General features: G+C 47.4%; 1 protein-coding gene across 2 annotated transcripts in view; it reads right to left on the bottom strand.

Annotated features, from left to right (window-relative positions):
- The window catches only part of LOC110526851 (vacuolar protein sorting-associated protein 13C), a 253,457-nt gene that overhangs the window by 9,328 nt on the left and 232,211 nt on the right, over positions 1-11,918 (bottom strand). For both annotated transcript variants that reach the window (XM_036963884.1, XM_036963883.1), the window contains 5 exons: positions 11,179-11,254; positions 10,733-10,896; positions 8,170-8,215; positions 7,213-7,336; positions 850-964 (listed from right to left, as the gene is read on the bottom strand). In XM_036963884.1, coding sequence (XP_036819779.1) covers positions 850-964; positions 7,213-7,336; positions 8,170-8,215; positions 10,733-10,896; positions 11,179-11,254 — 525 coding nt within the window. The remainder of the gene's footprint in view (positions 1-849; positions 965-7,212; positions 7,337-8,169; positions 8,216-10,732; positions 10,897-11,178; positions 11,255-11,918) is intronic.

Here is an 11,918-nt window from a genome sequence, read left to right on the forward strand (position 1 = left end):
ACCTCCAGCCATGGGTGTTTTAGTGTCCTTCTAAGGTGGGTTGCTAACCTGGACAAGTCTACCTCCAGCCATGGGTGTTTTAGTGTCCTTCTAAGGTGGGTTGGTAACCTGGACAAGTCTACCTCCAGCCATGGGTGTTTTAGTGTCCTTCTAAGGTGGGTTGCTAACCTGAACAAGTCTACCTCCAGCCATGGGTGTTTTAGTGTCCTTCTAAGGTGGGTTGCTAACCTGGACAAGTCTACCTCCAGCAGCCATGGGTGTTTTAGTGTCCTTCTAAGGTGGGTTGCTAACCTGGACAAGTCTACCTCCAGCCATGGGTGTTTTTGTGTCCTTCTAAGGTGGCTTGCTAACCTGGACAAGTCTACCTCCAGCAGCCATGGGTGTTTTAGTGACCTTCTAAGGTGGGTTGGTAACCTGGACAAGTCTACCTCCAGCCATGGGTGTTTTAGTGTCCTTCTAAGGTGGGTTGCTAACCTGGACAAGTCTACCTCCAGCCATGGGTGTTTTAGTGTCCTTCTAAGGTGGGTTGCTAACCTGGACAAGTCTACCTCCAGCAGCCATGGGTGTTTTAGTGTCCTTCTAAGGTGGGTTGCTAACCTGGACAAGTCTACCTCCAGCAGCCATGGGTGTTTTAGTGACCTTCTAAGGTGGGTTGCTAACCTGGACAAGTCTACCTCCAGCAGCCATGGGTGTTTTAGTGTCCTTCTAAGGTGGGTTGCTAACCTGGACAAGTCTACCTCCAGCAGCCATGGGTGTTTTAGTGTCCTTCTAAGGTGGGTTGCTAACCTGAACAAGTCTACCTCCAGCAGCCATGGGTGTTTTAGTGTCCTTCTAAGGTGGGTTTCTAACCTGGAAAAGGTCGTATCCCTTGGCGTCCTCCTGGTCGTAAGGTCGGATGATTCCGTCCTCTCGGATCAGTCTGACCGGCCTCAGCTTGGTCACTTCCTCTGTCGACTCTGCCACCCTGCCAAACACAACGCGCCGTCAGATCGCAACGCACCGTCAGAGATCTCACAGCCTGATCAAAATGCACTGTCATATCTCAGAGAGCCAATCAGAACGCACCGTCATATCTCACAGAGCACCGTCATATCTCACAGAGCCAATCAGAACGCACCGTCATATCTCACAGAGCCAATCACAACCCCCACCATCCCAGAAGGGTTTCATGAATCAAGAGCAAGAACAAGAAGTAGTTTGCTTTCGGACCCAAACTCATAACAAAACTGCTCTGTAATGTCTTCCCAATGAGCCAGACACAGTAGCAGAGTAGGACAACATTACAACAAAGCACTAACAGAATCCTGCTTCTGAAAGAAATCACTAACTTAGAAAACCCGTTCAGCCCAAAAGGGGGAGGCAAACGGTGCGTGCACGTACGCGCGCGCACGTGCGTGTGTGTGTGTGTGTGTGTGTGTGTTCCAGTATCTCACCTTTCGTTATCTCTAGTGTGAAAGCATGGAACAATAATTTCATCAGGTTATCAGGAATTGATAGGTGATTCATATGCTTTGTGAAGGATAATGAATGAGGTGGTGCATGGACATTAATACTATGTGATGGTGGGGTGGGGGTGGGGGGGGGGGGCTGTGTTTCGGCATCTCAGAACCACTGGGGAATTAGGAATGTTTTGGCTCAACATTAGGTACCTGAGAGGTGAGAGGGGGAGGAAGGGAGGTTATGAGACAGCTAGAGGGAGGGGGGGGGGGGGGGGTAAAGTGACAGTAGAGACTGAATGGTCTAGTTGGCTGTGTCGTCCAGTCATTTCAGCCCCCAACGTAAACTAACCCAGCTACACTCCAGCACATCCCCCCCCCCCCCCCCAAAACGCCATTCCAGTCTACGATGCATTACATCAGTCTATCACAGACCTGGAGCCCCCGGGGGCGGTACAGAACGCCATTCCACTCTACGATGCATTACATCAGTCTATCACAGACCTGGAGCCCCCGGGGGCGGTACAGAACGCCATTCCACTCTACGATGCATTACATCAGTCTATCACAGACCTGGAGCCCCCGGGGGCGATACAAAACGCCATTCCACTCTACGATGCATTACATCAGTCTATCACAGACCTGGAGCCCCCGGGGGCGATACAAAACGCCATTCCACTCTACGATGCATTACATCAGTCTATCACAGGCCTGGAGCCCCCGGGGGCGATACAAAACGCCATTCCACTCTACGATGCATTACATCAGTCTATCACAGACCTGGAGCCCCCGGGGGCGATACAAAACGCCATTCCACTCTACGATGCATTACATCAGTCTATCACAGGCCTGGAGCCCCCGGGGGCGGTACAGAACGCCATTCCACTCTACGATGCATTACATCAGTCTATCACAGACCTGGAGCCCCCGGGGGCGATATAACTTGGGTTCCTGACATGTGGTGGATTTTATATTTATATATATTTATTTTTTGCAACAAAAAAACGTTGCCAAACTGCCAATCTCTGCATGGCAGTGGTCGTGCGCTCGTGCAGTCAGCCAATCCCAGAGGAGAGAACAGGTGGAGGAGGGGCTTCTATTAGCGATCTGACAAAGGAGGAGTCTATTTTGTCTGTTTGTCTAACTGCAGTCGGAAACCAACGTGACGTTTAAGTTACTGAGATACAGAACGACCTGCTGAGAACAGCAGCTCTAATCTTTAAGAGATTTACGGTAACAATATAGTCTCGCTCTCTCCCAGTCTGTTCAGTCCTCATGGGTTTAGTGCAGTCGGCCAATCCCAGAGGAGAGAACAGGTGGAGGAGGGGCTTCCATAAGCGATCTGACCAATGTGATGACCAATGTGCTCTCTCCCAGTCTGTTCAGTCCTCATGGGCTTAGTCTGTTGGAACCTCACGATGCAGCAGAATGGAGCAGGGGGAGGAGTCAGGGCAGAAGCAGTGTTAACAATGATGGAGGGGAGGGGTTAAATGTTGAGCGTTAACCAATCATTTCCCTTGGTTTGATCTGTAACATGTTATATAACAGCATAATAACTACTTTAACATCATGCAGTCACTTACCTCTCTGACAGACAATCTGATCTAAGAGAAAGACAACTAACCCTCCATGCCAGCCAAACCCCTCCCCTATAGTCCCAAACCCCTCCCCTATAGTCCCAAATCCCTCCCCTATGATCCCCCCCCCCATAGTCCCAAATCCCTCCCCTATGATCCCTAACCCTTCCCCTACTATCCCAAACCCCTCCCCTATTATCCCAAACCCCTCCCACATAGTCCCAAACCCCTCCCCTATAGTCCCAAATCCCTACCCTATGATCCCCCCCCCATAGTCCCAAATCCCTCCCCTATGATACAAAACCCTTCCCCTATTATCCCAAACCCCTCCCCTATTATCCCAAACCCCTCCCACATAGTCCCAAATCCCCCCCCTATAGTCCCAAACCCCTCCCACATAGTCCCTCCCCCCTCCCCTATAGTCCCAAACCCCTCCTCTATAGTCCCAAACCCCTCCCCTATAGTCCCAAATCCCTCCCCTATGATCCCCCCCTCCCTATAGTTCCAAATCCCTCCCCTATGATCCCAAACCCCTCCCCTATTATCCCAAACCCCTCCCCTATTATCCCAAACCCATCCCACATAGTCCCAAACCCCTCCTCTATAGTCCCAAACCCCTCCCCTATGATCCCGGTGTGGGTCACGTGAACATCAAGTGTTCACTATGGCCGACCAGTCATTACCAAAGCTTTCCCACATCTCACCAAATACTCACTCAACAGAAAGACAAAAACAACATCTCCAAGGCATTAACTTATGAGAAAACAAAATGAAAACAGAACAGTTAACAAAATTAGTCAGAATTATAAGGTACAGAACATAAAGCAACAAACATGGTTATGACCGGCAGACAGAGACATAAATAATGTTACACAATACCACATTAAACAAACCACATAAAATCACAATAACCCCTGTAGTGTCCTGTGTCTCTACTAACCCCTGTAGTGTCCCGCCTCTACTAACCCCTGTAGTGTCCTGTCTCTACTAACCCCTGTAGTGTCCTGTCTCTACTAACCCCTGTAGTGTCCTGTGTCTCTACTAACCCCTGTAGTGTCCTGTCTCTACTAACCCCTGTAGTGTCCTGTCTCTACTAACCCCTGTAGTGTCCCGTCTCTACTAACCCCTGTAGTGTCCTGTGTCTCTACTAACCCCTGTAGTGTCCTGTGTCTCTACTAACCCCTGTAGTGTCCTGTGTCTCTACTAACCCCTGTAGTGTCCTGTGTCTCTACTAACCTCTGTAGTGTCCTGTGTCTCTACTAACCCCTGTAGTGTCCTGTGTCTCTACTAACCCCTGTAGTGTCCTGTGTCTCTACTAACCCCTGTAGTGTCCTGTGTCTCTACTAACCTCTGTAGTGTCCTGTGTCTCTACTAACCCCTGTAGTGTCCTGTGTCTCTACTAACCCCTGTAGTGTCCTGTGTCTCTACTAACCCCTGTAGTGTCCTGTGTCTCTACTAACCCCTGTAGTGTCCTGTGTCTCTACTAACCTCTGTAGTGTCCTGTGTCTCTACTAACCCCTGTAGTGTCCTGTGTCTCTACTAACCCCTGTAGTGTCCTGTGTCTCTACTAACCCCTGTAGTGTCCTGTGTCTCTACTAACCCCTGTAGTGTCCTGTGTCTCTACTAACCCCTGTAGTGTCCTGTGTCTCTACTAACCCCTGTAGTGTCCTGTGTCTCTACTAAACCCCTGTAGTGTCCCGTCTCTACTAACCCCTGTAGTGTCTCGTCTCTACTAACCTCTGTAGTGTCCCGTCTCTACTAACCCCTGTAGTGTCCTGTGTCTCTACTAACCTCTGTAGTGTCCCGTCTCTACTAACCTCTGTAGTGTCCTGTGTCTCTACTAACCTCTGTAGTGTCCTGTGTCTCTACTAACCTCTGTAGTGTCCTGTGTCTCTACTAACCTATGTTGTGTCCTGTGTCTCTACTAACCCCTGTAGTGTCCTGTGTCTCTACTACCCCTGTAGTGTCCTGTCTCTACTAACCTCTGTAGTGTCCTGTGTCTCTACTAACCTCTGTAGTGTCCTGTGTCTCTACTAACCTCTGTAGTGTCCTGTGTCTCTACTAACCCCTGTAGTGTCCCTCCTCTACTAACCTCTGTAGTGTCCCGTCTCTACTAACCTCTGTAGTGTCCTGTCTCTACTAACCTCTGTAGTGTCCTGTCTCTCCTAACCCCTGTAGTGTCCCGTCTCTCCTAACCCCTGTAGTGTCCTGTGTCTCTACTAACCTCTGTAGTGTCCCATCTCTCCTAACCCCTGTAGTGTCCTGTGTCTCTACTAACCTCTAGTGTCCTGTGTCTCTACTAACCCCTGTAGTGTCCTGTGTCTCTCTACTAACCTCTGTAGTGTCCTGTGTCTCTACTAACCTCTGTAGTGTCCTGTGTCTCTACTAACCTCTGTAGTGTCCTGTGTCTCTACTAACCTATGTAGTGTCCTGTGTCTCTACTAACCCCTGTAGTGTCCTGTGTCTCTACTAACCTCTGTAGTGTCCTGTGTCTCTACTAACCTCTGTAGTGTCCTGTGTCTCTACTAACCTCTGTAGTGTCCTGTGTCTCTACTAACCTCTGTAGTGTCCTGTGTCTCTACTAACCCCTGTAGTGTCCCTCCTCTACTAACCTCTGTAGTGTCCCGTCTCTACTAACCTCTGTAGTGTCCTGTCTCTACTAACCTCTGTAGTGTCCTGTCTCTGCTAACCCCTGTAGTGTCCCGTCTCTCCTAACCCCTGTAGTGTCCTGTGTCTCTACTAACCTCTGTAGTGTCCCATCTCTCCTAACCCCTGTAGTGTCCTGTGTCTCTACTAACCTCTAGTGTCCTGTGTCTCTACTAACCCCTGTAGTGTCCTGTGTCTCTCTACTAACCTCTGTAGTGTCCTGTGTCTCTACTAACCTCTGTAGTGTCCTGTGTCTCTACTAACCTCTGTAGTGTCCTGTCTCTACTAACCTCTGTAGTGTCCTATGTCTCTACTCTCTACTAACCCCTGTAGTGTCCCTCCTCTACTAACCTCTGTAGTGTCCTGTCTCTACTAACCTCTGTAGTGTCCTGTCTCTACTAACCTCTGTAGTGTCCTGTGTCTCTACTAACCCCTGTAGTGTCCCGTCTCTCCTAACCCCTGTAGTGTCCTGTGTCTCTACTAACCTCTGTAGTGTCCCATCTCTCCTAACCCCTGTAGTGTCCTGTGTCTCTACTAACCTCTAGTGTCCTGTGTCTCTACTAACCCCTGTAGTGTCCTGTATGTCTCTACTAACCTCTGTAGTGTCCTGTGTCTCTACTAATCTCTGTAGTGTCCCGTCTCTACTAACCCCTGTAGTGTAGTGTCCCGTCTCTACTAACCCCTGTAGTGTCCCGTCTCTACTAACCTCTGTAGTGTCCCGTCTCTACTAACCCCTGTAGTGTCCTGTGTCTCTACTAACCTCTGTAGTGTCCTGTGTCTCTACTAATCTCTGTAGTGTCCCTCCTCTTCTAACCCCTGTAGTGTCCTGTGTCTCTACTAACCTCTGTAGTGTCCCTCCTCTTCTAACCCCTGTAGTGTCCTGTGTCTCTACTAACCTCTGTAGTGTCATGTGTCTCTACTAACCTCTGCAGTGTCCTGTGTCTCTACTAACCTCTGTAGTGTCCCGTCTCTACTAATCTCTGTAGTGTCCCGTCTCTACTAACCCCTGTAGTGTAGTGTCCCGTCTCTACTAACCTCTGTAGTGTCCTGTGTCTCTACTAACCTCTGTAGTGTCCTGTGTCTCTACTAACCTCTGTAGTGTCCCTCCTCTTCTAACCCCTGTAGTGTCCTGTGTCTCTACTAACCTCTGTAGTGTCCCGTCTCTACTAACCTCTGTAGTGTCCTGTGGCTCTACTAACCACTGTAGTGTCCCGTCTCTACTAACCTCTATAGTGTCCCGTCTCTACTAACCCCTGTAGTGTAGTGTCCCGTCTCTACTAACCCCTGTAGTGTCCCGTCTCTACTAACCTCTGTAGTGTCCCGCCTCTACTAACCTCTGTATGCCTTGGAAGGTGCTGGAGGCCATGTCTACGATGCCCCCTGTCGGCCTGGCCACCACCCCCACCAGACCCTTCCCTATGCCCTTGAAGAACCCCGCCACCCCCCCCCCTCCCCCCCTTCTTGGCCCTGTAGTGTCCTGTGTCTCTACTAACCCCTGTAGTGTCCTGTATGTCTCTACTAACCTCTGTAGTGTCCTGTGTCTCTCTACTAACCTCTGTATGCCTTGGAAGGTGCTGGAGGCCATGTCTACGATGCCCCCTGTCGGCCTGGCCACCACCCCCACCAGACCTTTCCCTATGCCCTTGAAGAACCCCGCCGCTCCCTCCTTCTTGGCCCCTGAGGGGGGCGATAGAGAGACAGAGAATCAAACAAGAGTTAGACCTCAGGTTTAGAAAAGGTTAACCCACAAAACCAACTACACTGGAAATATAGTAAGGTTATGTTCCACATACGTTGAGCATACAAAACATTAAGAACACCTTCCTAATATCGAGTTGCACCCCCCTCCCCGTAATGCTTAGAGAAGATCTTATGTCAAGTGTTATTGAAGTGTTGTGGCTGCTATAGGCTAACCGTCAGTATCTAAATAATGGGTGTGAAATGCTTGATAGTGTATGTGATGTAAACAGATAGGTCTACTTTCTTGGGGACCTGAATATTGACTGGTTTTCATCAAGCTGTCCACTCAACAGGAAGCTACTCACTGTCACCAGTGCCTGTAATCTGGTTCAGGTTAATAATCAACCTACCAGGGTGTTTACAAACACGACAGGAACAAGATCATCCACATTTAATCTGACTCCTCCCCTTCATCTTTAATCTGACTCCTCCCCTTCATCTTTAATCTGACTCCTCCCCTTCATCTTTAATCTGACTCCTCCCCTTCATCTACACTGATTGAAGTGGATTTAACAAACAGGTGACATCAATAAGGGAGCACATCTTTCACCTGGATTCACCTGGTCAGTCTGTGTCACGGAAAGAGCAGGTGTTCCTAATGTTTTGTCCACTCAGTGTACATTCTATATATCCTCCAAATGTTTTGAAGGGTTGAGAGAAACTTCTGTTTCCACACAAAATTGGAAAGGAAATATGTATTGGAACATTTATGAGTGACGGGAGGAGAAGAAGAGTTCAGCAACAGGTCAGAGCGTTGTGAATAAACATACCTTCCACAGGTTTGGTGACGATGCCTGTTACCCCACCAACGACCCCCTACAGAGAGAGACAGAGAGAGAGAGAGAGAGAGAGAGAGAGAGAGAGAGAGAGAGAGAGAGAGAGAGAGAGAGACAGAGAGAGAGAGAGAGACACAGAGAGAGAGACAGAGAGAGAGAGAGACAGAGAGAGAGAGAGAGGAGAGAGAGAGAGACAGAGAGAGAGACAGAGAGAGACAGAGAGAGACAGAGAGAGACAGAGGAGAGAGAGACAGAGAGGAGAGAGGACCGTCAGGGCTCCATTGTATCCGACACAAAGGTCTATTCAAGACTAACAGGAAAGAACAACCTCTTGAAAACCACTCTGTCCGGGAGGAAATTACATTTAACATTAAATTGTCCTGAATGAAGAGGGTTAATTTGTTGTTGTGTTTTGAAAAGCTTGGCCTTATCATGACTGCTAAAGGAGGCCACCGGGACAGAAGACAAGCAACGACCCTACTTTAGGTCCTGAATACAATAGAGGTAGACGACCCTACTTTAGGTCCTGTATCAATAGAGGTAGACGACCCTACTTTAGGTCCTGTATCAATAGAGGTAGACGACCCTACTTTAGGTCCTGAATCAATAGGAGGTAGACGACCCTACTGTAGACGACTCTACTTTAGGTCCTGAATACAATAGAGGTAGACGACCCTACTTTAGGTCCTGTATCAATAGAGGTAGACGACCCTACTTTAGGTCCTGTATCAATAGAGGTAGACGACCCTACTTTAGGTCCTGAATCAATCGGAGGTAGACGACCCTACTGTAGACGACCCTACTTTAGGTCCTGAATACAATAGAGGTAGACGACCCTGCTTTAGGTCCTGTATCAATAGAGGTAGACAACCCTACTTTAGGTCCTGAATCAATAGGAGGTAGACGACCCTACTTTAGGTCCTGTATCAATAGAGGGAGACAACCCTACTTTAGGTCCTGAATCAATAGAGGTAGACGACCCTACTTTAGGTCCTGTATCAATAGAGGTAGACGACCCTACTTTAGGTCCTGTATCAATAGGAGGTAGACGACCCTACTTTAGGTCCTGTATCAATAGAGGTAGACAACCTTACTTTAGGTCCTGTATCAATAGAGGTAGACGACCCTACTGTAGACGACCCTACGTTAGGTCCTCTATCAATAGAGGTAGACGACCCTACTTTAGGTCCTGTATCAATAGAGGTAGACAACCCTACTGTAGGTCCTGTATCAATAGAGGTAGACGACCCTACTTTAGCTCCTGTATCAATAGAGGTGGCTTTACATGAGCAGTTTCCCCCTATATTCTGTCTGTAACATTAAATCTATTGATTTAAAGCCCACTCCTGCAAAAAGGATTTTACATTAAAATGCACATCATGCAGTATAATTACCTTTTAGTACTATAATGTCAAGGTCGTGCTGTAGGCAACCACACGGATGCTTCCCAAAATGGCACCCTAGTTCCTATATAGCCCTATAGGGCCTTGGTAAAAAAAGTAGTGCACTACATAGGGAATAGGGGGGGCATTTGGGATGCTATTTCATGTAATGTGTTGTTGAATCATCGGTTTATATATTCAACACAGGGCCTTAAACTCCCCTGACTCATCACCAAGGACAATATTGGAACATGTGCTTTCAACCCCACAGTTTAGGGTGTGTTTAACTCCCCCACATGGGCGACGTACAAACGGACATGTGTTCCCCGCAGGGTTGTGGTCCAAGTCCAAGTTAATTCAGTCCGTTTTAGGAAGCAAACTGAAATCCCAATTCCCCTCGTATATTTTCTATGTGAATTACTATTATCGGAATTGAGTGGTTCACTACGGGTCTCTGGATAAAGTGTCTGTTATTAATGATCAGAGTACTACCTTAAAGACTGTCTGTTATTAATGATCAGAGAACTAGTGGTCCCTTAAAGACTGTCTGTTATTAATGATCAGAGAACTACCTTAAATACTGTCTGTTATTAATGATCAGAGAACTACCTTAAAGACTGTCTGTTATTAATGATCAGAGTACTACCTTAAAGACTGTCTGTTATTAATGATCAGAGAACTACCTTAAAGACTGTCTGTTATTAATGATCAGAGTACTACCTTAAATACTGTCTGTTATTAATGATCAGAGAACTACCTTAAAGACAGTCTGTTATTAATGATCAGAGTACTACCTTAAAGACTGTCTGTTATTAATGATCAGAGAACTACAGTGGTCCCTTAAAGACTGTCTGGTATTAATGATCAGAGTACTACCTTAAAGACTGTCTGTTATTAATGATCAGAGAACTACCTTAAAGACTGTATGTTATTAATGATCAGAGAACTACAGTGGTCCCTTAAAGACTGTCTGTTATTAATGATCAGAGCACCACAGTGGTCCCTTAAAGACTGTCTGTTATTAATGATCAGAGAACTACAGTGGTCCCTTAAAGACTGTCTGTTATTAATGATCAGAGAACTACCGTAAAGACTGTCTGTTATTAATGATCAGAGCACTACAGTGGTCCCTTTAAGACTGTCTGTTATTAATGATCAGAGCACTACAGTGGTACCTTAAAGAATCCCATGCCTCCCTTGGCCAGACTCTCTCCAAAGTCTCTGGGTGGTCTGTTCATCTCCTCCCGTCTTTTTTGCTGGTACTCTTTATCCATGGTGATGGCAGCCAGTCCTTTACCCACTGACCCCGTAATACGGGACACCATGCCCGCAGCGCCACCTGGTGGGGAGGAGAGAGAGAAGACATTCCGATATACTCAGGCTGCTGAGGGGAGGACGGCTCATAATGACGTCCAGAACGGCATCAAACACATGGAAACCATGGAAACCATGGAAACCATGGAAACCATGGATTTGATAACATTCCACTGATTCCGCTCCAGTCATTACCACGAGCCCCGTCCTCCCCAAATTAAAGTGCCACCAACCTCCTGTGGTAAACACACAAGAGTACACACACAGGCACATGTGCACACACACACACACACACACACACACTTACCGACAGTGTGACCCAGTAGACTGCGTACTCCGATCACAAAGCCCTCAGCGAACTCCTCAGGTCCCTGAACGGCTCCCTATAACACAACACCACCAAGGAATGTCAGGAGTCACTACAAACCTAACCATCTAGATAACCCCACTACAGACCTAACCATCTAGATAACCTCACTACAGACCTAACCATCTAGATAACCTCACTACAGACCTAACCATCTAGATAACCTCACTACAGACCTAACAGTCTAGATAACCTCACTACAGACCTCACTACAGACCTAACCATCTAGATAACCTCACTACAGACCTAACCATCTAGATAACCTCACTACAGACCTAACCATCTATATAACCTCACTACAGACCTAACCATCTAGATAACCTCACTACAGACCTAACAGTCTAGATAACCTCACTACAGACCTCACTACAGACCTAACCATCTAGATAACCTCACTACAGACCTGACCATCTAGATAACCTCACTACAGACCTAACCATCTAGATAACCTCACTACAGACCTAACCATCTATATAACCTCACTACAGACCTAACCATCTAGATAACCTCACTACAGACCTAACCATCTATATAACCTCACTACAGACCTAACCATCTAGATAACCTCACTACAGACCTAACCATCTAGATAACCTCACTACAGACCTCACTACAGACCTAACCATCTAGATAACCTCACTACAGACCTGACCATCTAGATAACCTCACTACAGACCCAA

This window comes from Oncorhynchus mykiss, chromosome 26 (genome assembly GCF_013265735.2).
Source record: "Oncorhynchus mykiss isolate Arlee chromosome 26, USDA_OmykA_1.1, whole genome shotgun sequence".
Taxonomy (NCBI): domain Eukaryota; kingdom Metazoa; phylum Chordata; class Actinopteri; order Salmoniformes; family Salmonidae; genus Oncorhynchus; species Oncorhynchus mykiss.